Raw genomic sequence first — 26,301 nt, 5'->3', positions numbered from 1 at the left:
TATCTTTCTAAATCACTTGAGGTCGCATCAGCTAGGGAAAAAAAAAATATATATATATATATAAATACAAATATAATATATACATGTATTATATATATTATATATATAATATATTATAGATAATATTCTGATTAGATGTATTTGGTGTGAGAAATATATATATATATTATATATTATATATATATAAATATATATTTTACATATAAAAATATATTTTATATATAAAATATATTATATAAAATATCCATTTTATATATAGAATATGTTATATAAAATACATATTTTATATAGAAAATATATAATATATTATATATATTTTATGAAAAATATATGATATATATTTTATATATACAAAAAATATATAAAATATATAGTATATATATAATACATAATAAAATATCGTACTTTCTTTTTTAAGGTACTGGGGAATAAACCCAAAGAGGCTTGACCCCGTCCTCTGAGCTCCATCCCCACCTTTTCAATTTATTTGAAAACAGGGTCTCACTGTTTGCAGATGCAGACCTGACCTTGAGCTCCTCCAGCCGCAGCCTCCTGGAGAAGCTCTGCTTTGCTTTTGTGTTGAGGTTAAACCCAGGGCCTCGCCATGCTTGGAAAGCACTCTATGGCTGAAGCCCAGTTTAGCGCCAGGCGTCACCTCTGTCACAGAGGCTAAGCCAAGGCTTCCCACCTTGATTCATTCCCAGCACAGCCGGGAAGCTCCTCCTGAAAAGGGCTGGGACCAAGAATCTGTCACTCTACCCAATTTCATCCAGTGATTGGACTATTTTGGCTGTCAGTCACGATCCAGAGGCGGGCCTGGAGGCCATTCATCCGGGTCGCTGGGGGGAACTGTCCAATCAGTGCGCAGAGGGAGTGGAAGGGCGGGCTTTCGCAAGCTCGCGGGCTTTTCTTCCTCACCGACTGGGCTACTCCTCCTCCAGGGACCCCGGTGACTGCGCTGCCCGTGTTCTCGGGGACCTCGGGTGCCCGCAGGTTCCTCCAGAGGCCGCCAGGTCACCAGAGAAGCCAAAAATGGTGAGTTCGCTGAAGATAGGCGGTCAGCACCTGCCTTGGGGCCCGGCGGGCGGTCGAGCTGCTGAGTGGCGCGGAGTCGCCGCTGTCGGGTGGCCCTGGGCCCCGCCCCCTGGTTTCCTGGGTTTGGAAGGGTGGCTCAGGTCCCAGGTATCCCCTTTGCTGTCTACCTGTGGCCCGCACTCACTTTTCCCATCGTGTAGGTAGCAGGGCCACAAATGCACCTTTCTTCTCCCAGTGGAGCTCCACCCAGTGGAGGTCCTCCAAATTGAAGGCGCCTCCTGCCTTCTAAAAGGCCACCTCCCTCCACCTCACAGCTCGGTCAGACATTCTTCTTCCCACGCGTTTCAAATAGACACCGTCTGCTAATTGTCATTATCGCTTAGTGAAATATTGGAAAGAATCAATCAATCTTCCTTCCCCTCTCCCTTTCCCCCTCCCTCCCCCCTCCCTCCCCCCTCCCTTTCCCCCTCCCTCCCCCTCCCTTCCCCCTCCCTTCCCCCTCCCTTTCCCCCTCTCTTCCTCTCTTCCCCTTGTGTTGGAAGCTGGGCTGGCCTCCAATTTGTGATCCTCCTGCTTCAGTCTCCCGCTTAACTGGGGTTACAGGCCTGTGCCAATGTCCCTGGCAAGAAGAACACTTTTGAAAGCATTTGTTTTCAATTTGTGATTATTATCCTTGAGGGGAAAGAATGAGCACTTAACACTTCCTTTTGTTTGGTCAGAATAACTGCTTTAAAGGGAATAAGTGGGTTGTTTATAGATCCCAGGGATATGGAATTCTGGGCTACATCAATAGAGTATAAGTGCTCCTTTTTCTGATAGTCCATTTTGTAGAGTCACACCAGTCCTGTAGTTAGGTAAGCACACAAAGTAAAAATGATGTAGGGACTAAGGAGGCAAGGCACTGAAGGTAGTTGTAAACAGTTTTATCTGGCTGCAGCCAGTCTCAGAGGGCACTGTTTTTGCTGTAATCAATCCATCCATCCTCTGAACCCCGAGTTCAGGTGGTTTCAGAATTTTATACCCAGCATATAAGGGGAGAGGCTCAGAAGTTCACTTTGTAATAGCGGGACCCCCAAATAACTCTCAGACCACACAGTCTCATTCCAGTTAAGCCTTTATTGCTGGCCAGTGGCAGACACTCTGCTCTCGAAAGAATGAGATGGTCAGAGTGGTACCCCTGCCTTCAGTTGGCTCCATATTTAAGCACAAAAACCACAAAAGGGAAGTTTGGGGGTTCAGGCAAAATAAGCAAGCCTGAAAGTTGTGGTCAGTTAGTCTCCAGTTGGCCCCATAGATCATTCTGTGTTCTTGGGGAATTTTCATGAACAAAAGAATCCAAACTGCCCCAGTCATGAGCTTTTTGAGTATAATGGCTGAGTTCACAAAGTGAAGTCACCATAGTAAAGTTGTCACATCACACACATAAAAGCTGGTTTTTCTTTCTCTATTCTGACCAAGTTAACCCATCAAGGACAGCACCTGAGGAGGGGAGAGCTTCTTCTCCCTTTTCTTTCCTCCCCCATCAGCTGTTACCATGGAGCCCAGTTGGTGACTTGTCTGTGAAGCCCAGCTCAAGGCCAGAGGCCTTGTTTGCACATTTCTACAAACTATTATTCTGGATACAAGTGTGTAAAAAACTATTAAAGGGGAGTCCAGCACCTGGAGTGCTGATTTCTTTTTTTTTCTTTTTTTTTTTAATTTTTGGTTTAGAGAGAGAATTTTTTTAATATTTATTTTTTAATTTTCGGCAGACACAACATCTTTGTTTGTATGTGGTGCTGAGGATCGAACCCAGGCCGCATGCATGCCAGGCGAGCTACCACTTGAGCCCCATTTCCAGCCAAGGAGTGCTGATTTCTTCTAGACTAGCAGCCCAGTAAAATAGGGCAACACAAAAATAGGAAGTTTATCTACACTGAACTTTTTTGTGGATACTCTTTTGTTGACAGTCCTAAAATTAGCCATGGTGCATATTTCTGGAGAAACCCAGTTATTTATTTTTTTTGTGAAAAAATTGGATGCCACTACAATAATGTCTGATTCCTTTACTGTCCTTCATCCCATGCTCTTTTCAGTATGATTTTCAGAAAGGATCTGGCTATGGTGCCCAGCCCTGGCTGAAAGTTGTGATCCTCCTGCCTCAGCTTCCCAGTCTGTTGGGATTAAAGGCATCGACAACCCCAGCTACAGAAAATAGTTCATTTTAACCCAAATATTAATTATCATACTAAGGAACATGGATTAAAGTTACTATGAATGATGTGTGTGACCCTTCCTAGAAGAGATTACATCACTTCTTTCTTTCTTCTTTATTCTCTTTCTTTCTTTCATTCTTTTTTCTTTCTTTTTTTCCCCTTTTTAATATACCAGGGATTGAACCCAGGGGCACTTAAACACTGGGCCACATTCCAAGCCCTTTTTATATTGTATTTTCAGATATGATGTCACTACGTTCCTGATGGTCTCACTAAGTTGCTGAGTCTGGCTTTGAATTTAGCAATCCTCCTATCTTAGCCTCTCAAGCTGTTGGGATTACAGTTGTGTGCCACTGTGCCTGGCCTCCATGAACTTTTATAAAAGAAACTGTGTATCAGTGCATTAACCAATTGCATTGGTAGGAACATCAGATTGGTGGGATACAGAAAAAAAGTAAAGAAAATTTCTTCTGTATGTCTGTTATTGCATTCTGAGCTTTGATAGATTTTAGAGACCTCTGGTCAGGTTAGTGAATATATTTTGAGAAGTTTTGAGATTGTGGTCTGATACAGAAATTAAGATGATTGGCTATTAAAGGGCTTAAGATAGCCCGAGATAATGTTTACTCTCCATACAGAACCCTGCCTTTTCACCCTCATGGTGGTCTAGTTAGCTAAAGTCAAGTACTCTGAAGGTTCTTTGATGTAGATGCAACTATATAGAGAACTTGAGTTCACAGCTGTAAAAATCTTGTGCTTTTTCTTTTGTCTTCCTTAGGTGTAGCCACCATGTCAGATTTCTTGGGTAGAGGTTCCCTTTGGACACATCACAGAGTCCCATGTCCTCAGCCAGTGTCCTCTCCTGGTGCTGCCACAGAGTGCCCACAGCTGCCCTGTGCCTTGCAGGGTGAACAGAATTTCAGGCCCTGGGTCAGCTGCTCCCAGAGGGCAGCGTGAGGTGTGGGGTGCAGCCTCTCAGGGAAGCTGCTGGGGGCCCTGGGCTGAGGAATCTCCTGGAAAAGGCCTCATCTAAACAGCTACTTCCTTGGGACCTTGTTTTCCCCAAGCTCTGTTCCCATTCCTTGGAGACAGGCGGACAGTCAGCCTGTGGATGCTGGTGCTGAGGGGCCAGGTCAGCAGTGACTCCTGTCCTTTTAGTCTCTCACAGTGTGAAGGAGCAAAACCTCTCCCAGAGCATAAGTACCACCCACCCCAGTGCAGAGATGTGCAGACCTGAAAAGCCTCATAGACTGGAGTCATGGTCCAGGTGCCTGGGAGGGTGATCCTGGATGCTTTCCATGAGCAAGACCAGGAGGAAGCATGTTCCCGCTGTCAGGGACCTTCCCTGCCCCTTGAGCCTCACACATCTGTGCTATCTCAGCACCAAAGCTTTCTGTGTATCTTTGAAATGATGTGCTCACTTATCTGAGGCCCAGGTTTATTTATTCAGAGCCAAATGGGATGGACTATTATTAAAGAGGCAAGAGAGAGGTGGGTTAAAATCCACCTTTTCTTTTTTTGTTAAAAATCGCAGCTTACAGCCAGATACAGTGGTGCACACCTGTGATCCTTCCTGCTCCAGAGGCTGAGACAGGAGTGTTGCAAATTTGAGGACAGCCTTAGCAACTTAGCAAGGCCTTATGCAACCTGGTGAGACTGCATCTCAAAATAAAATATAAAAATGACCGGGGAAGTGGCTCAGTAGTAAAATATCTCTGGGTTTAATCTCGGGGGCATCAAACAAGAAAGGAAAAAAGAAAAAGAAAACATTTAATTGCCTAATTTACCTTTTGCTACCCCTGAATATGTGTAGAAAGTTTGTAAGATTCAGATTTGTCTTTTCAGTTGTTTTAAATTGAAATCCAACCCTGGATTCCTAAATACCACGTAAGATACCGAGAAAGTCTGTCTTGCATTATTGTTGCAGAATTTGAGTCCAATTCTACAAAAATAGTGGTGGATTAATTTATGAATGTGATTTCATGGAATCTTGTATCTGTCCTTCACAAGGTGATGAATTTGACAACGGACGACAGTTTTTCACCGTTGTTGTCTGAACTTGGCCAGGTTCATGCTAACTGTGTGGATTTTTGTTATCAGGAATGGAACCCAGAGGTGCTTAACCACCAGCCCCTTTTAGATTCTTTGTTTTAAGACAGAGTCTTGCTACATCATCTAGGGCTGCTGGGGTTACAGATGTGCACCATCACACTCATCTTCATTGTAATTTTGAAGGACAACTTTGGCAATGCCTTGAATACCCAACTGTAATCATTTAATCACTGAATATCAGTGAAAGAGTAAATGACACCTGTTTTCTGCAAAGGAGAGATCCGTGTGTCTAAATAAGGGTGCTGATCCCCTCACCATGTCACCTAATTCCTGTTCCCTCCCAACTGCCTCCTCGTAGGGCCACCCCTTTGGGACCTAGCCTTTTACCTTATGAAACTTGGGAGTAACATAAATACTCTCTCTATTCTCTCTGTCTTGTACAACATTTTGCCTGGTCTTAGACACAGTTTATTGTTTCCAATTTTTTGAAAAGTGTTTTCTGTTGTTGCTGTAGTTGGACACAATACCTATTTATTTATTTTTATGTGGTGCTGAGGATCAAACCTAGGGCCTCTCATGTGCTAGGCAAGCACTCTACTGCTGAGCCAGAATCCCAAACCTCCTACTTCCATTTTTAAATGTAGTTTTTCTTAAGTTTACCTCCAAAATACAGTAAACCGTGCCCTAAATTTCACAGAATTTACAGAAACACTCAGTGTTTTTTCAGAGAGTTTAGATCATGGTAACATTCAGTCTTCTTTGTGAGAAAGTGTGATGTCTTTCCACTGATTTTGTTGTGTTTTTATGCCTCTAATTGTGTACCTTTTGTATTATAATCATTTTTATCTCTCACTACATGTAGTTTACCAAGCTACTCTCCAGCCCAAGAGAATTCGTATTGTAGACTATTGTTTATTTATTTGCTTCCTCATTGAGTGCTGGGAATTGATGCCATTAACTTGCTCATGCTTAGTTATCTCCCAGAAATGAATTTCAATTTCTAAGCAACGTTCTGGAGGTGGGCAGGTGTTTTGCTGGAGAAAAAACCTACAGACACTCGTCCACTGAGCACATCCTTAGCCCTTCTTATTTATTTATGTTTTCTTTTTTTATATTTTGTATAGTTGTAGATGGATAAAATACCTTTATTTTATTTATTTTTCTGTGGTGCTGAGGATCATACCCAGTGCCTCACACATGTTAACAAGTGGTCTGCCACTCAGCTACAGTCCCAGACCCCCTTTTTATTTTTGATGAAGACCAGTCTCACTAAATTTCTGAGTGTCTTGCTCTGTTGCTGAGACAGGCCTCAAACTTTTGCCATTTCCCTGCCTTGACCTCCCTAGTGGCTGATATTACAGGTGCACACCACTACACCAGTAGTTGGGATGAGTTTTGAAGACTTATCATCCAATTTCTTTCCAGATGCAAATAGTATTGAAAATCAGTTTTCTTGCTTTTGTTTATACTTTTGAAATTTGTAACTATGACTCTTCCTCTTTGCTTTATTTTTGCATTATTATGAAAAAGGTATTTAGCATATAATATTGTTTCTTATGTATACATTTTTAAAACTTCATGGCTTGATAGTTTATTTACTTCTTTATTAGAAAAACTTTGTTTTCATGAGCAATTTTAGGCTTACATAGTTTTAGTCAGTGTTCTCTAGAGGAAAAGTATCAAGAGGAAGTGTAATTATCAAAGGGGAGTCATTAGATTGGCCCACTTGACCCGAAGGTGGATGTCCATAGTGGCCATCTGCAGGCTGGAAAGCTTGAGAAGTACTAGCTGCTGAGTCCCAGAGGCTGAAGCCTCAGAACAAGGGGGATCAATAGTGCTGCCCTAGACCAGACCAAAGATTCTGGAAACACACTAGAGAATCACTGGCAGAGTCCACTTTGGGAAAGTGAAGAATTTCGTTCCACCCAAGACACCGTCCTATTGGATGGTGCTGCCTAGCTTAAGGAGATTCTCCAGTTTGGCTCACTATCCCATATGCCCATCATTTGTAGACACACCCTCATGGACACACCCAGAAACTCATTAATCATTGGCATCCTTTAACCCAATCAAGGTAACAATTAAATGTGCCATTACACATAGTATCAAATACCCCTTCTCTCCAGCTGATAGTCTCCACTGTTTTCAACATATTGCATTGGTGTAGGGTGTTTGTTAGTTACTAAACCAGTGTTGAACATTGGATAAAGAGAATGTATGAAGCAACATCTTATGATAAGCCAAAGTTCACCCTTTACCTTAGGGTTTCTTGTCTGTGTGATGTGATTGTGTGTGTCATGTTGTATACAAGGTAATGTCATACAGAAGTTTCACTGCTCTGGGAATCCAATGTTCCACCTTTTTATCACTCCTCCTCATTCCTTCCTCCCTCTCTGCCCCCTAAGTCCCTGGCACCCATCAGTTCTGCTAGTGCATCTATAATGTTGTCTTTTTCAGAATGTTCTTAACTTGGGATCTTACTCCACTTGGCCATTTCAAACTGGTTTCTCTCACTTACCAGTCTGCCTTTAAGGGTGCTGTATCTTTCCAGGCTGCAGAGCTTATTTTCTGGGTGATGCTCTTCAGCTTGTCCATTCAGTATTGAATGGTGCATCTTCCTTGCATCTAGCTTTGGGCATTTCTGGATATGGCTGCTGTAGTCACTACAGTGAGGGTTCCTGTGCCCATAATTTTCACATCATTTGCATAGACACCTAGAGTGTGATGACTTAATTGTACATTTTTTTGCATTTATGATTTAATTTTGCATTTATGATTATGAGCATCATTCATAGTTTTCTTTTCTATTTAATACTTTTCTTAATCTATTTAATTTGGATAATATGGTAACTTATGCCTCAGGAAGACTTAGGAGGTGTTAACTCAGCTTTTATGTTCTGGACAAAAAGTAGAAAACTGGTGGCAGTTCTTATGTGTCTCATGGAAGCCTGTTTGGGATGTCAGAGCCTTGCTTTGCCTTTTTGGGAAGTAATTAGTTATTGAGTCTGTTTTTTTCAGCAGCCATGGGCTCATCTGTTATATGTATTTCCCCTTGTGTGTAAGTTTTAGGAGATTGTCTCTCTCAAAGAAATGGTCCAGTTTCTGTAAGTTGTCTAATTTGTGTCAAGCACATTTATGATAATCTGAAGTTCCAATGCATTGTTGATGATGACACTTTTAAATGTGTTAGTAAGTTTTCAGTTCTTGTTGTTTTTTTCTTTAATATTATTGTATATTTTACACTTTTTCTTTCTTACTATTTATGTGGCAGTGAGGATTGAACCCAGTTTCTCCCAAGCACTAGGCAAGCACTCTTCCACTGAGCCACCACCCCAGACCCTGTCCTGTGTATTCTTAGCCTTTTGTTAGTTAATCAGTGATGCTGATGTTCATGAAGAACTTGATTTTGCAGACTGCGGATTTCCTGATTGTGGTTTCATCAACACTTTCTCTGTTACCTACTGTTTAGAGCCACAGCCGAAGGGGCCCCAGCAAACATTCAGACTGCCAGCTGATGATTGGCTCACAGTGGCCCCAGCAACTTCTAGCTGATTGGCTCCTCTGCGGTGATGCTCATTGGGCTGTTTCCCCGTGCTTTCAGACTACGGAGCTGCTCATTGTGGGACTTTTTTGGCTCCGCCCACGTGACCCAGCCAATCGCCCTAAGAGCACGAGGAGTGGGGGAGGTGGAGAGGCTTGTGGGAAGCCGGTGGTGGCAGTTGGGCTCTGAAGGTTTTTCCTGACGAGCTTTTTTGTTTCGCATGTGTGGTTCTAAAAATAAAGTTTGTTTCTTTTGACAAGTGGCTCCTGAATTGTGCCCAGCCAGACTGCGGCATTTGGTTGGCCGCACGGGGAATGACTGAGGGTAAGTGATAAGGTAAACTGCTTGCCCCTGAGGGCAGGGTGAGAGGATGGGTAGCCATTTTAAGATTCTTCTTTTGTTTTGCTTCACTTTTGTTTGAAGTTGCCTGTCCTTGGAGATGAGTGAGACGGAAGAAAAACCGCTCACATGTGAGGAAAAACTATTTACGTCTGAGGAACAGATACGGAGAAAGGACGGATGCACATTTCAGGAGGATAGAAAGGCTATAATGATTTTTGTTGTTCCATTTTTATTTCATTCTATCTCGGTTTTGTTTGGCATCATCTTGTTGGGTTATAGTATAGTAGAAATATGGGATCAGAAACTAGTAAAAACAAACCGAAAGAGTGTTAAGTAAATTGTTAGAGGAAAGAGGCATCTTAGTAAAATGAAGAGCAGTCAGGGCATACGTTGATACAATAGAAAAATGTAGCCCATGGCTTTTTAAGGAGGAGTTGTTGAATATATCACAATGGAATCATCATGGTGAAGATTTAAAAAGAATAGAAAAGAAAAGCCCAGGGACTCGGCCAGTTGGCACATTGTCATTGTGGATGTTTTTATGTTGTTTGCTTAGTCCAAAGGCCTCTTAAGCTAGTCAGAGAAAGAAAGTGTAAAGCAGAAAAAGCCGTCAGGGGGAAAGTTACAACAGGAGACTGCTACTAACACTTTTCTATCACCAGAGGGTGTAAGTGTCCAACCAACAGCACCACCTCTACAGGAGACTGCTACTAACACTTTTCTATCACCAGAGGATGTAAGTAACCAACCAACAAGGCCATCTCCATATGCTGGGAGGCCCCCAACCCCCGCAGTAGATAGTTGGGATCCTGAGACTGATTCTCAAATATGCTCTGTATTTGAGGCAGGAGGGCAGCAAATTCACCATGCTTTAAATTTCAAAAAAGTGAAGCAGCTAAAAGAGGCTGTAACAACTTATGGTCCTCAAGCACCCTTCACTGTAAGCATGGTCAAATCCATTACCAACTTGAACATGACGCCAGCAGATTGGGCTAATATCTGTAAAGCTGTGCTAAATGGAGGACAATACCTGTTATGGAAGGTTGCCAATGAGGAATTTTGCAAGGAGATAGCTAGGCAAAATGCAGTAGCATTTTGTATGCTAGTACAAAAGTAGTAGTATCCTCAGAGAAATCTAGATATGTTGTTAGGAAAGGGAACTTATGAGGATCAGCAGCAACAAATTGCATATGATCCTGGTGTATACACACAAATTGTTGTAGATGCGGTTAGGGCATGGAAGACATTACAAGGGCATGGAGGTTTACAAGGTCAATTATCTAAGGTAATACAAGGAGCTAGTGAATCTTATGCTGAATTTGTAGATAGGCTTATTCAAACAGCTATCAGAGTTTTTGGGAATACAGAACAAGTAATGCCATCAATAAAACAACTGGCTTATGAGCAAGCGAATCATTGGTGCAGAGAAATCATTAGACCATGGAAACAGGAAGATTTAAACACATATATTAAATTATGTGGAGACATTAATGTACAAGGGCAAGTCGTGGCAGCTGCAGTAAAACAGGCTTTAGATGCCAGGCCAAGAACATGCTACAATTGTGAACAAACAGGACATTTTAAAAGGAATTGCCCCATAGGAGGAGGGTTTAACAAAACTAGGTATCAAAGGAGTAGAATACTGGGTATTTGCCCACGATGCCATAGAGGGAAACATTGGGCTAATGAATGCTGTTCTTAAACCACCATAGAGGGTACTGCATTATCAAAAAATGAACAAGGACCAGGTGTTTATCCATAATATCATGGAGAAAGGCATCGGGCTCCATTGCCAAAAAATGGACAGGGGGGCCCAATGCTCCGGGGCCCAAAACCACAAATATACGGAGCACTGGAGGAACCCAGCAAACCCATCAGGTTAGTGCCCAGGACACATTGTCCATCAGATCCTTCATCAGACAAACCAGAGGGAGCACAGGGTTGGACATCTGCACTTCTGCCATATCAGTACTAACTCCAGAGATGGGAGTTCAAATCATTCCCACAGGGGTGAAAGGACCTCTTCCCAAAGGAACAGTAGGCTTATTATTGGGACACAGCTCTTCTACTCTAAAAGGAGTTATGATAATTCTTAGGGTAATTGATCCCGATTATGAAGGTGAAATAAAAATTATAGCCAGTTCTCCAAAGGGTATATCAGTAATTTCACCAGGAGATAGAATAGCACAGTTACTAATAATACCCAGCATACATGACAAATTTTTTAGTCGTACTGTAGAAAGAGGTTCCAAGGGATTAGGCTCCACAGGTGTAGATTGGGCTATGCTGTCTTTAAATTTAGATTCTCGCCCCATGCTAAAACTAAATATTCAAGGACATGAATTTAATGGCTACTTGATACAGGTGCAGACTTTAGCATTATCTCTCATCAAGAATGGCCAAAACACTGGCCATTACAACAAGCCACTGAAAAGCATCGAGGCCTGGGAGTGGCGACTAATCCCCATAGAAGTGCAATGGTATTAGATTGGAAGGATCCTGAAGGATGTGAAGGAACTTTACAGCCATATGTATTGGATCATCTTCCTGTAAATTTATGGAAATGAGATGTCCTAGATCAATTAGGTTTGACATTAACAAATAACATCGACCAAAATGCACCCACTATTATGACTACACAAGGTTTTAGGAAAAAAAAAAAGATTAGAAAAACAAGAACAAGGTACAGCAACACCAATACAAATAGATCAAGGAACGGACAGACATGGGTTGGATTTTCAGAAAGGGCCACTGAGACAATAAAAATTACTTGGAAATCAGAAAGACCAGTATGGGTTCCTCAGTGGCCCGTGACTAAAGAAAGATACAAGCAGCCCATGACCTGGTCAAACAACAATTAGCAGAAGGACATGTACCACCTTCTGTATCTCCCCATAATACTTCCATTTTTGTCAATAAAAAGAAATCTGGTAAATGGAGATTATTGCAAGATTTAAGAGCCATGAATAATGAGACGGTTATTATGGAACCTGCTCAATCGGGGATTCCTCAATTGTCTGCTTTGCCAAAAACTTGGTATGTTTTAGTTATAGATATTAAAGATTTTTTTTTTTTCAATTTCAATTCATCTTGAGGATAGTTCACGTTTTGCATTTACTATCCCTGCACTGAATCATGAAGGTAGGTCCTGATCAGAGATATGAGTGAAAAGTACTCCCTCAGGGGATGGCTAACAGCCCAACTATGTGTCAAATTTATGTTAACAAAGTAATCCAGCCACTTAGAAATCAAAATCCTGAACTACAAATATTTCACTATATGGATGATGTATTATTAGCACACAAAGATAAAAACACATTGCTAGAATGTTATGCCACACTCACAAACTTATTAAAAAATTATAATCTAGAGATAGCAATAGATAAAGTACAATTAAATTTTCAAATTAATTATTTAGGAGTTCTGTTATCCTCAACCATGGTCCGTCCACCAAAAATTCAAATATGAGTAGATCAACTCAAATCATTTAACGACTTTCAAAAGTTATTAAGAGACATAAATTAGATAAGGACTTATCTAGGTATACCAACAGGAGAGTTGGGACCTTTATTTGATATCCTAAAAGGTCCATCAGATCCAAATTCACCCCGAATGTTAACGCCTGAAGCAATAAAGGCATTAAAAATCATTGAAACATATATGGAAAATATGCATTTGGATAGAATTGATATAAGTTTGCCTTTATTATTTATTGTACTACCAACAAAAAATATTTCTACAGGAGTATTTTGGCAAGAAGGTCCATTATTATGGATACATTTATCTTATTCTCCTAACACTACTCTTACTAGGTATCCTGAGGCTGTAGGACAATTAATACTCAAAGGAATAAAAGCAGCAAAGGGAGTGTTTGGAATTTCATCCAATAAAATTATTACTCCATATACTATGAATCAAATTGATGAATTAGCTAATGAGCTAAATACTTGGCCAATAATCATGTGCAAATCTAATGTTTCATTTGATAACCACTTACCATCTAATCTTTTATTGTCTTTTTGGTCATCGCATCCTGAAATTTTTCGAAAAATGACAAGAAAAACACCTATCATGAATGCTCCAAATATATTCACTGATGGGTCAAATAATGGTACAGCAGCAATAGTTACCAAACTTTTACATTTTTAGTTCCCAAACAATCAGCTGAAAATGTAGAGCTTAATGCAGTATTACAAGCTTTTGTGATGTTTAAAGGTTCTGTATTTAATTTTTTTTCTGATAGTCAGTATATAGTTAATGCTATAGTATCCCTTGAAGACGCTGGTAGGATTTCCCCTTCCTCTACTGTTTTCTCTTTGCTTTCCAGTATACAAAGTCTAATCTGGGACAGAAAATATCCATTCTTATAGGACATATCAGGGCACATACAGGATTGCCTGGAGCCCTTAGTTTGGGCAATGATTTAGCAGATAAAACTACACATGACATACATATTTTCCCTACACTAGAAGGAGCTACAAATTTTCATAAAAACTTCCATGTCAATGCTAATATTTTACAAAAGCGTTTTAAAATAACTAAGGAACAAGCTAGACAAATAATAAAACAATGTCTAAATTGTGTGACCATTTTACCACAAGTTAATCTTGGAGTCAATCCTAGAGGACTGATACCTAACCATATTTGGCAGATGGACGTCACACACTTGCCAGAATTTGAAAAATTAAAATATTTGCATGTTACAGTTGATACTTCTTCTGGATTTTTGATGGGTTCCCTTCATGCCAGAGAAAAAACTAAAGATGTTGTAGCTCATTGCTTACAAAATATTGCCACTGTGGGCATTCCAAAACAGTTAAAAACAGATAATGGCCCTGGTTATACTTCTACCTCTTTTAAACAATTTTGCTCAACATTTGGCAATACTCATATAACAGGAATCCCATATAATCCACAGGGACAAGGCATAGTTGAAAGAGCTCATCAAACTATTAAAATGTACTTATTAAAGCAAAAAGAAAAAATTGGGAAGGGGTATATATTCCCCAAAGTTAAACTTAAAATAACCCTTTTTACTCTAAACTTTTAAAATTTAGATTTATCAGGGATTAGTTCTGCAGAAAGGCATATGTGTCCAAAAAATGTACATAAGCCCAAGGTACCTTGGAAGGATATTCTAACAGGACAATGGAAAGGTCCTGACCCAGTAATTGTCTGGAGTCGGGGGGTCTGTTTATGTGTTTTCACAGGGAGAACAGCAGCCAATTTGGATTCCAGAGAGATTAACTAAAGTGATTTATTTTATTTTTTTTTTAGAGAGAGAGTGAGAGAGAATTTTTTAATATTTATTTTTTAGTTCTCGGCAGACATAACATCTTTTGTTTTTGTATGTGGTGCTGAGGATCGAACCCGGGCCACACACATGCCAGGCGAGTGCGCTACCACTTGAGCCATGTCCCCAGCCCTAACTAAAGCGATTTCTACAGACCAAAAAGAAGATGATTTGGTTCAAATCCATAACAGCTGATATCCAGAACTCCAGTTTGGCTACCCTTACATCTTCGACAGAACCAGGATGCTTTTTTCAATATCTATTTTATTATTGCCCTCCTACATCATGAAGTTCTATTATGTTTTTTTGAGCTCATTCAGACCTAGGTTAATTTTTTGCTGATCAGTTCTATTTTTTGACTATAGAGTTTTTAAACATTGCAATGGAGATTTCACCTGTAAAAAGTTGTAAGGCCTTTACTTGTTATGTGTTTTGTGCACACTTGTGTTTTATGTTGTATGTTTGTATGTATGTATGTCCATATATCATATATGATGAGCGCTCATGAAAAAATGGATTCAAATATTTTTTTTGCTGATGATGTCATTGGTGGTACAATTTTTCCAAAAGGAGCGGTCAATTGGCTTGGTGTATCTTCCTCCCTTCTGCTTGTCATGATCATTCAGCTAAAATTTGGGGGCCAACAAAGGTGAGGCAAAGAACCTCACCCCCCTCCCCCACTGGTACAAAGACCTATCCACAGGTGTGGCTATATATTGGACCGGTAGTCAGTGATGGGTAAGATCCAATTGCAATGGTACCAACTTAAGATAACGGGTAAGGACCATATGTACTATTGGACAACCGAAGGCAGGCACGGTCCCTAAGCCACATGCTTGTTGTTTAAACAGAGAGGGGGAGATATTGAGAGCCACAGCCAAAGGGGCCCCAGCAAACTTTCAGACTGCCAGCTGATGATTGGCTCACAGTGGTCCCAGCAACTTCTAGCTGATTGTCTCTTCTGCGGTGATGCTCATTGGGCTGTTTGCCCGCCAATTCAGACTACGGAGCTGCTCATTGGGGGACTATTTTGGCACCTCCAATGTGACCAAGCCAAGTTGCCTCAAGAGCAAGAGGAGTGGGGGAGGTTGAGAGGCTTGTGGGAAGCCAGTAGTGGCAGTTTGGCTCTGAAGGTTTTTCCTGAGGAGCTTTTTTGTTTGGCGTGTGTGGTGCTAAAAATAAAGTTTCTTTCTTTTGACAAGTGGCTCCTGAATTGTGCCCAGACAGACTGCGACAACCTACCTGTGGTTAATTTAGGTTTACCTTGCTCTTTCTCTGGTTTTCTGAAGTGGCAGTTTTATTGGTTGCTTTTAGCCGTTCTTTTCTTAAATGTGTGTTGGATGACTTAGATACCAATACAGCACCACCTCTGGTGTTCTCTATGAATTTCCTATGATGGACTTTTATATTTTTTTCTTTCAAAATGGTCACCTTTTCTCTTGAGTCACCTCTTTGTCCTGTGTCTGTTCAGAGCCCTGTGTTTCATGTCCCCTTCCCTGGAGGCTTTTCAGCTTCTTGTGATCTGATTTCTGCTTTAGCTCTCATGTTCTTTGAGCATACATGGGATTTCACTGGTGGTGCACTTGTAGGGTTGTGGTTTATGTCCTGTAGAGTGTTGCTGTGACCCTGAGACCTCAGTATGCTTCCCATTTGGTTGAAGGTCCATGAAGCCCTCCTGTCTGCATCATTGTCCTGACAGATTTGGGCTGATGTCTCTGAGGGTAATTGTGGGTTCTTCATTTTTTGGGGTGGTTCTGTATGATTTCAGTCCTTGAGTATGCTTCTGTGTAAGAGGCAGGGACATTTTCTTTTTGTCTGTTCCTTCACTGTGCAGACATCATAGCATGCTTACAGATGTGAATGGTGGCCTCTTTAACATGCAGACTGTGTGGGATAGTTCAGAATTCTGGGCTACAAACTTGTTGCTTTATCACACTGTGGAGGAGCTTCTGCCTTAGGTTTGCTTGCACCACCATTTCTACAGGCACGATGAATCTCTTTCACCACAGACAACCATTGCATATGTGGCCCAACCTTGATCAAAATGTCCTTGAGCACAACATTGGTATGTGTCTCATGACTTTACATCATGGTAGTGAACTGGCTGCTGTTAAGAAGAGTTTGACAATCATTGGACATTCATTGTTGCTCTGAGACTTAGAAAAATAGCTCCTGCTGTTTATTAAGAAGATTGTTTTGAGAGTTATAAAAATTTGTAAAGCTGTTGTTTGGAGAAAGTGACATTTTTTTTTTTAGAGAGATAAGAGAATTTTTTTAAATATTAATTTTTTTTTGTATTCGGTGGACACAACATCTTTGTTTGTATGTGGTGCTGAGGATCGAACCTGGGCCACACGCATGCCAGGCAAGTGTGCTACTGCTTGAGCCACATCTCCAGCCCATGGTGACATTATTGGGTCATAGAATTATTTCTAAGACACGTGCCATCTTTCCACTTACCCCATTCTGCTTTGACAGTAACCACAAGAAATTATCAAATTGTTGTGTTTATTAATAAATAAATTAATCAAATAGAGAACTCATGTTTGTTTTGGTCATTTAATAGTAAGCTAGTTGACTAAATTTGTTCTGGAGTAAAGCACCTGCAAACTTCTAGTTGTTCTTAGTGTAATCACACAGAATGAGCTCAATCTCCAGTTAACACATTGTGACAACATGTGTAAAATATTGTCTAAATGTTGTCTATGAAGGAATCTCCTTAGTGACCCCATGCTCAAAGGGTGGGAGTGGGGGTTGGTTCTAGGCATTTCTTTAAGTATCGATCAATAGACTTTCAGAGGAAACAAGACATCAGTAAATACCATGTTGCCTATATTAACCTTGTATGTACAGGGAGCCACTGTAGTTGACAGAATCTCTCTCAAATGCTTAGTTTTATAGTTCCTGCCTTTTTCTACTCATCACCTTTTTTTTTCTAAAGATAAATACTATCAGAAGTGCTTATATTAGCTCTGTACCACACAGGACATTTGTAGGACATGTAATCGAGGTGCAACCATTAAAGAAGTTAGGAGTGAACTGGGAGCCTGTCTTACTTCCTGTGAACTCACCAAAGGAAGGGTATAAATCACTATGATGTTTGCCTTCTGAGTAGCCAATTTCTAGTGTTGGAATGGGTGTAAGAAATTGAGTGCAGTAAAGATTTGATGGACCAAATCATGGAATTAATCAGGAGGCCAGGGAATCATGTGAACATTATGCATGTCGAGTGCAGATTTCTCATGCTGTCAATCTTTTCTGGCCTCCACTATGCATTTGTGGGGTATTTCAGATCTCAGTGACCTTTGAGGATGTGGCTGTGAACTTCACCAAGGAGGAGTGGGCTTTTCTGGATGCCTCCCAGAAGAACCTTTACAGAGATGTGATGCGGGAAGTTTTCAGAAACCTGGCTTCTATAGGTAATAATGTTGGATTAAAATTAATCAAAGCGAGAAGTCATGTTTACTTGGTCATTTATGTAGAAGGTGAAAAGGATATTAGTTGCTGAATTATTGAAGCATAAATGGCACCTAAAATTTGGCAAAGCATTTCTAGGTCCTAAATATTCCTAAAGATTGTTATGTTGTCTCATTTTAGGAAACAAGTGGGAAGACAAGACCACTGAAGATCAGATTGAAAACTGTGGAAGCAACCTAAGGTAACTCTACTCACAAGAGAAATTTGTGAGGGAATCTGAGAACTGTCATATAATTTTTTGAAGCAAACCAACTGAAGAAGTATGCATAATTTGAAATATATTTATTCTTATAATATTTTTTACCAGGAATATATACTTATCTGTAACAGGTATTCAGTCTTTTCAAATACTTTTCAAGTATTTGACATGCAAAAAGTAGTATGAAATTGCCTATGTGAATATCACTATGTGAAAAATAGCCATAGAGAAGCTGTGTTGCAAAGGATTGCTTCCTTCCAATCTCTTTATTTTCAGGGAACTTTAACAAGTCAGAAAATCTAGCCTTTGAGTGATGTCGGTAGAAATGTAAAGACCTATAAATAAATAGAAAACTGTGAATGAGTTAGGTATCAATTATGTGCTGGTCACTTCTTCAAAGAAGTCCTATGGTAAACTTCAAACTTTTCCCACAGAATAGTGTGGGGTAACCTTCAAATCGATTCCAATTCTTAATCAAACAAAGAAAAATTTTAATAGAGTAAATCCATGTGACTTCATTATGTGTGCAAAAGATTTCATATGTCCTTCTTTCCTTTATAGGCACATCACATCTCACTCTGGACACAAAGACTATAAGCATGAAGAATGTGAAGAGAAGCCATGTGCATTTAAACAATATAGGAAATCTCTGGTTTCTCTCAAAAGTGTCCACACACAAATGTTGTTACAAACTGGAGATAGACCACATGAAAGTACAGTATGTGGGAAAGTCATCAGTTGTTCCAATGACATTCAAAGACATGAAGAAACTCATACTGGGTGGCAACCCTATGAATGTCAACAATGTGGTGAAGCATCTTCTTCTCTCCAAGGTGTTCAAAGACACATGATAACACACAGTGGAGATAAACCTTTTCAATGTGAGGTATGTGGGAAAGCCTTTCATTTTTCCTCTTTATTTAGAAGACATGAAAGAACTCATTCCGGAGAGAAACTCTATGAATGTAAACAAGATGGTCAAACCTTTATTTCACACGCAAGTCTTCAAAAGCGCAGGATCACGCACACAGGGAATGCACATTTCAAATGTAAGGTATGTGGGAAAGACTTTGCTTATCCCAGATTACTTAGAATACATCAGAAAACTCACACTGGAGAGAAGCCCTATGAATGTAAGCAGTGTTGCAAAGCCTTTTCTACATCCTGTCAGCTTCATAGACATGGAAGAACACATACTGGAGAGAAGCCCTATGAATGCAAACAATGTGGAAAAGCCTTTGCTACATCCTATCAGCTTAACAGACATGGAAGAACACACACTGGAGAGAAGCCCTATGAATGTCAACAATGTGGAAAAGCCTACACTACTGCCTTTTACCTTTGGATTCATAAACACACTCATACTGGAGAGAAGCACTATGAATGTAAGCAGTGTGGAAAAGCCTTTGCTACATCCCGTCAGCTTCATGCACATGGAAGAACACATACTGGAGAGAAGCCCTATGAATGTAAGCAGTGTGGAAAAGCCTTTGCTAGATCTAGTTACCTTCAGATTCATATAAGAACACATACTGGAGAGAAGCCTTATAAATGCAAACAATGTGGAAAAGCCTTTGCTATGTCCCATCAGCTTAACAGACATGGAAAAACACACACTAGAGAGAAGCCCTATGAATGTAAGCAGTGTGGAAAAGCCTTTGCTAGATCTAGTCACCTTCAGATTCATGGAAGAACACATACTAGAAAGAAACCCTTTGGATGTCAAGAATGTGTAAAAACATTTGCTTCATCCCGTCGTCTTTACATACATGGAAGAATGCATACCAAAGAAAAGCCGTATAAATGTGAACAATGTGGAAAAGCCTTTACTGCTTCCTCTTACCTTCAGATACATGAACGAACTCATACTGGAGAGAAGCCCTATGATTGTAAGCAGTGTGGCAAAGCCTTTGCTACATCTAGTAAACTTCAAATACATGAAAGAACTCATAGTGGAGAGAAGCCCTATGAATGTAAGCAGTGTGGGAAAGCCTTCACTCAGTCCTCTCACCTTCACTCACATGAACAAACTCATACTGGAGAGAAGCCCTATGAATGTAAGCAGTGTGGAAAAGCCTATGCTAGACCCAGTGAACTTCAAATACATGGAAGAGTGCATACTGGAGAGAAGCCCTATGAATGTAAGCAGTGTGGCAAAGCCTTTGCTAGATCTGGTGACCTTCACATACATGAAAGAACTCATAGTGGAGAGAAGCCCTATGTATGTAAGCAGTGTGGCAAAGCCTTTGCTACATCCCGTCAGCTTCTTGAACATGGAGGAACACATACTGGACAGAAGCCTTATGAATGTAAGCAGTGTGGAAAAGCCTTTGCTAGATCTAGTCACCTTCAGATTCATGGAAGAACACACACTGGAGAGAAGCCCTATGAATGTAAGCAGTGTGGAAAAGCCTTTGCTAGATCTAGTCACCTTCAGTTTCATGGAAGAACACACAGTGGAGAGAAGCCCTATGAATGTAAGCAGTGTGGAAAAGACTTTGCTACATCTAGTTGCCTTCAGATTCATGGAAGAACACATACTAGAAAGAAACCCTTTGGATGTCAACAATGTGGAAAATCATTTGCTTCATCCCGTCATCTTCGCATACATGGAAGAATGCATACCGGAGAAAAGCCCTATGAATGTGTACAATGTGGAAAAGCCTTTACTGCTGCCTCTTACCTTCAGATACATAAACGAACACATACTGGAGAAAGGCCCTATGAATGTAAGCGGTGTGGGAAAGCCTTCACTCAGTCCTCTCACCTTCGCTCACATGAACAAACTCATACTGGAGAGAAGCCCTACGTATGTAAGCAGTGTGGCAAAGCCTTTGCTAGATCTGGTGACCTTCACAAACATGAAAGCACTCATAGTGGAGAGAAGCCCTATGTATGTAAGCAGTGTGGCAAAGCCTTTTCTAGGTCCAGTGAACTTCAAATACATGGAAGAGTGCATACTGGAGAAAAGCCCTATGAATGTAAGCAGTGTGGCAAAGCCTTTGCTAGATCTGGTGCCCTTCACATACATGAAAGAACTCATAGTGGAGAGAAGCCCTATGTATGTACGCAGTGTGGCAAAGCCTTTGCTACATCCCGTCAGCTTCATAAACATGGAAGAACACATACTGGAGAGAAGCCTTATGAATGCAAATAATGAGGAAAAACCTTTGCTACATCCTATAAGATTAAGAGCCATGAAAGAACACACACTGGAGAGAAGCCCTATGAATGTAAGTAGTGTGGCAAAGCCTTCACTCAGTCCTATTACCTTCACTCACATCAACAAACTCATACTGGAGAGAAGCCCTAAGAATGTAAGCAGTGTGGCAAAGCCTTTGCTAGATCCAGTGACCTTCACAGACACAGAAAAATGTATACTGGGGAAAAGCCCAATGAATGTCACCAATGTGGAGAAGCCTTTGCCACATCTTGTCTGCTTCACATATGTGAAAGAACACATACTGCATAGAAACCATATGCATGAAAACAATTGGTAAACTCTTCTGTTATTACTGTTGCACTCATATACATGTAGGAAGTTTAATGGAGAAAAATCCTTTAAATGTGAAATATGGTAAATCAATATTTCATGTCATCCACAAAGACAAGAGAGGCTCACACTGCTGAAAATGTGTGTGTGTGTGTGTGTGTGTGTATGTGTGTATGTGTGTATGTGTGAGATAGAGAGAGATCAATCAATCAATCGATCCACTGGGGATTTAGTCTGGTGGTGCTCTACCACTGAGCTACATTCCAGTTCCTTTTTACTTTTTATTTTGAGACAGGGACTTGCTGAGTTTCTTAGGGTCTTGCTAAGGTGCTGAGGCTAGCCTCCAACATTGATTCTTCAGAATCAGCCTCTGGAGTCTCAAGAATTAAAGGCATACACCACCACATCCAACTCAATAACTCTTTAAATGCGTGCTTGGCAGGCATTCTAGCACTGAACGCTCCGTAGCTCAGGTGGTGAGTTTGCTGCAGCTGTGAGTATGGACCCCACAGATAACCATATCAACAGATGTAGCTCTGCAGGTGTTTCCCCCACAATTGCAGCTGATCTCTTCCTTTTTAAAGGTATTTTATACCAGTGAATTTTTTTAAAAGAACTACATCCAGTTTAGGTTTTCTCCCCATGAATAGTACTTAGGTGGAATATGCCAGAAAACCCAGGCTTGATTTCTCTGTTTTAGAGTACCTCAGTAGCCCTGGAAAAAATTGTGTGATGGTTTTCTTAACAGACACTACATGACCAAAGGCTTGGTAAGGAGCATCCCATTCTGATGTCCTAATATAGCAGCTCTCCCTTCTCCACCAAATAATCTTAAATAAACTTCTCAAGAGACCTTCACCATAATTTTCTTTCAACAGAATGTCAGGAAAAGATTTTGCAAAGATCTCAATGTGGGTTGTAACACAGACTTCTGCTTTTGTGGCAAAGCTTGGAAGACCTCTGACCAATCTTACAATTGGTACACAAAGCACTTTCTGTGAACTAATCAAAACAACAACAACAACAACAAAACCTTTATGTATACCGCTACAAAAAATATAAACCTCCATCCCTGTCCCACTGGATGTAAATAAAGATCAATAAAATTTCAAGCAGTGAACCAAAAAATATTAAGTGATACCCCTCAGAACCTAATTAATGTGCTCCTGGAACATTCCTTGGGTGTGTAGCCTCATGTGCCGTACATCACTAATAAAGCTACAGCCTCCAATCAGGTGATATTGTGCAGTACTTGCTGTGAAGTGGGCTGTTTCTGCTCAGGCTAAAGGATTCCGTTACTTGTCCCAAGGATTCAAAGCCTCCTGAGCAAAACCTCACCCACAACCTATTCAGGTGTCATGGATCATGTGTGATTATTGGTAAGAGTTCCTTACATACTTGTGTCCAAATGTTGAGGTTTGCCAACATGCCAAAGATGGGTTGATTGTCACTGCTATCTCTGTTCCAGCCTTTTGCTGTGTCTCAGTGCTCTTTTGTAAAGGAAGGCCAAAAGAGTGTGCTGTGGCCATTCTGTTTTTGATAAATACAGCCTAAGCCATCCTGTAAAACTTTTTCTTTTAAAGATAGTTTTGAACGCTTCCAAGGATTTCCAAAAACTTTCTTTGCAGCTAATGAGTCAGTGTGGCAATTTCCTAGTTTTACATTTTTGATTTAGTAGAAATATTGCATAGAGGTGTGTGAGCACTTGATGCAGTCTGGACTTCTTTGTAATAAATCCATTTGCCAAAGGCAGTAGTTGCAGGCTTGTTCCTGGGCAGTATGAGGGACTGGAGTGAATGCAACTGTCCTGGGGTGTGGCCATTGTTTGTAGGAGTTCAGTCTTGGTGAGTACATCAGTGTAGGAATCAGACTCTTAGGAGGGCTACAGAAGCTCCTGACAGGACCTGCCTGTCCCTTTTGGACACTAGTGTTGTCATGTGAGCTGGCAGGTGGATGGCTACCTTCTGATGGATTTGGGTTTGTAGCTGAGCAAATAGTGAGAATGTACAAAGATTAAATGAGAATTAAAATATTTTTTGTCATACCAAAGACATAATTTTGGGGGCAAACATAATAACAAGTAACCTCTTGGACCATGAATCACATATTTTCCTTCATGTATGCATTTTCTTACAAAGTTTTGTAGTGTGATGCTTATGTGGAACAAACTGCGATAAACATGGAGAGGTTTATTTAATGGTACAGTGTACTAGAAGTTTTAAAGATTTGCAGCAGGCTTAGATTCCACTATTGTTGAAATTTTATGAAACACTCTGAAATTCTCAAAATTCTTGAGAATCCCCAGGTGCTGTGGCATACACCTGAAATACCAGTGGCTCAAGATTCTGAGGCAGGAGGATTGTGATTTTTTTTAACTTTTTTTAAAGAGAGAAAGAATTTTTTAATATTCATTTTTTAGTTTTCAGTGGACACAACATCTTTATTTTATTTTTATGTGGTGCTGAGGATTGAACCCAGCACCCCACGCATGCCAGGTGAGCATGCTAACATTTGAGCCACATCCCCAGCCCATCTTTTCATTTTTCTTAAAAAGTTACATACATATCAATTTTTTTTTTCTTAAGAATCAAATCCAGTGCCTCCCACATGCTAGGCACATTGTCAACCTCTGTGCCACAACCTTAGCCCAGGGGTTGTGATTTGAAAAGTGGCCTCCCTGAATAACAAGGAGTAAAGAACTCAGTGAGACCCTGTCTCTAAGAAATAACTTAAATAATAAATAAAAAAGAAGGCTGGGAGGTGGCTGAGTGGTTGAGTGCCACTGAGTTTGATTCACAGTACTCCAAAGAAAAATGCATTAGGAACCAAGTTTTAATAAACTGTATGATGAATGGATGGGCTTGTCCATTATATTGTTTTCTTTTTTGGATTCTTAGGCATGGTTTACTACTTCAGGAACTCTGTAAAATTTACCAATTCAATATAAAGCAAGTGTATGGTTTAAAAAATAATAATATAGCGAGGTTCATGAGGGTCAGCTTCCTGCTCTGGGAACCTCAGTAATTGGTAGTCATCACAAGTGGCCATAATGTCCTTATTATACAGAGTTTGTGAAAGCTTCTATTGTGCAGGAGTCTCTGAAGGTGCTAAAAGTGTCTGTCTTTTCAGAGCCTTTTGTGGAGGAATTCCACATGGAGGTTTCTGATTTATAGATGATGTCATTGGGGAGCTCAAGTGAAACTGATAAGTGAAGAACACATTGCCACATGGTCTAGGGCAGCCTAAAAGGTGTCAGATTTTCTTGTCTTCAAGGAGTGTGTCAAGCAACCTTGGAGGAGGATGTCAGCAATTTACGATGTGCTTCTGCAAAAACGTCTCTGCTCAGGTCATTTGTGAAAAGCTGATGAATAGTCTGTAAATTTATTTGGTCCTGTTAGTGATAAGGACAATTTGCATTAGAATGCTATTGAAATAGAGAAAACAGAAAATGTTAGCCATTTCTGAGGCCAAAATATATACCAGTTGTTGATTAGATAGGATTAGTAATTTTCATTATATTTGGTATTGGGTATGGATACTTACAGACGGGACCAGATCATCAAAGTAGCAGTAATCTACCCAAGGCAAATGTTGAGATAGAGAATGTCTGTGTTTCTGTGGTTGGTATTTTATTTTTTTCTCTGTGATTATCAGTGACTATGTTTAAACATTTCAGGATGCCCAGATAGAACTCTAATTTTCCCATATTTAATGAATTAGAAAATGTTGCACTATTAAATATTCTGAGAAGCACATCAGATTTTATAGGAATTTTTAGTTTCCATATACCTTGTTTTAACATATCAAAAAAATATATGAAGTGATTTAATTAGAGATTGATGGTGTTTATTTATTTATTTTTGTTACTGGGGATGCTGCGACAAGTGAGGCCAAACTAGCAGGTTCTGGCAAGGTTTGATGGGACAGTGGAAGAAATAAAGAGTCACACACGCAGAAGATACAACATCTGGGATCGGGTGGAGCACTGCTTTATGATGGAGCAGCAGGTCTAAAGAATTATACCAGGGGAACTGGAGATGTGGCTCAAGTGGGAGCATGCTCACCTAGCATGTGTGGGGCACTGGGTTTGATCCTCAGCACTACATATAAATAAAATACAAGATGTTGTGTCCACCAAAAACTAAAAATATAAATGAACAAATGTTAAAAATTATCTCTCTTAAAAAAAAAGAAAAAAAGAATTACACCAGCAATCTTTATTGTATATCTTTCATTGATCATATTAAAGATTATGCAAGCATTATTCTTTGTATTTATGAAAGTTACACAGTTAGCAACAGTATGCAGCTATTTCCTCCGTTACATTCTATAGTTGGAATGTGCAATGTTGAGAGCTCTGTGCAGCTCTCAAGAAAGTCCATCATTTAAACTTACTTTAAAGCATCCTTTAAAGCAGCGGAACTGGTGAAACATTGTGGTGGACTTAGCAAGGAACTTTGTGCCTGAGAATAAGGTCAAAGCTGAAAAGTCTCCCACAACAGAGTCTCCCCCATGGAGAACATTGCCATAGCAACCAGGCATCCTATACTTTTGCATAGAAACTTTTCCAGTCACCAAGCATGTCACTACCATTACGTCATTAGAGACCTCCATCTCAGACACTTGTCTCCCAATCACTGTCCTGGTCTCCACAGGGGATTGAACCCAAGGCTG

At 40.3% G+C, this 26,301-nt stretch overlaps 1 protein-coding gene across 1 annotated transcript; it reads left to right on the top strand.

The window, feature by feature from the left end:
- Positions 1-953: 953 nt before the first annotated feature.
- On the top strand, positions 954-25,461 carry LOC101971594 (uncharacterized). Its single transcript, XM_078033820.1, has 4 exons — positions 954-1,035; positions 17,751-17,877; positions 18,056-18,116; positions 18,696-25,461. Exons 1-4 carry the CDS (start codon positions 1,033-1,035, stop codon positions 21,289-21,291), a joined length of 2,787 nt encoding a protein of 928 aa, XP_077889946.1. The 5' UTR covers positions 954-1,032; the 3' UTR covers positions 21,292-25,461.
- The last annotated feature ends 840 nt before the right edge of the window (positions 25,462-26,301 follow it).

This window comes from Ictidomys tridecemlineatus, chromosome 16 (assembly GCF_052094955.1).
Source record: "Ictidomys tridecemlineatus isolate mIctTri1 chromosome 16, mIctTri1.hap1, whole genome shotgun sequence".
NCBI classification, from domain to species: Eukaryota; Metazoa; Chordata; class Mammalia; order Rodentia; family Sciuridae; genus Ictidomys; species Ictidomys tridecemlineatus.
The sequence above is the reverse complement of the archived record's forward strand: the minus strand, read 5'-3'. Positions and strand labels throughout refer to the sequence as shown.

Coding starts and splice junctions, on each gene's coding strand:
- LOC101971594 (XM_078033820.1), top strand. Junction 17,878..18,055: donor CAGAAACCTGGCTTCTATAG/GTAATAATGTTG, acceptor GTCTCATTTTAG/GAAACAAGTGGGAAGACAAG. Junction 18,117..18,695: donor AACTGTGGAAGCAACCTAAG/GTAACTCTACTC, acceptor TTTCCTTTATAG/GCACATCACATCTCACTCTG.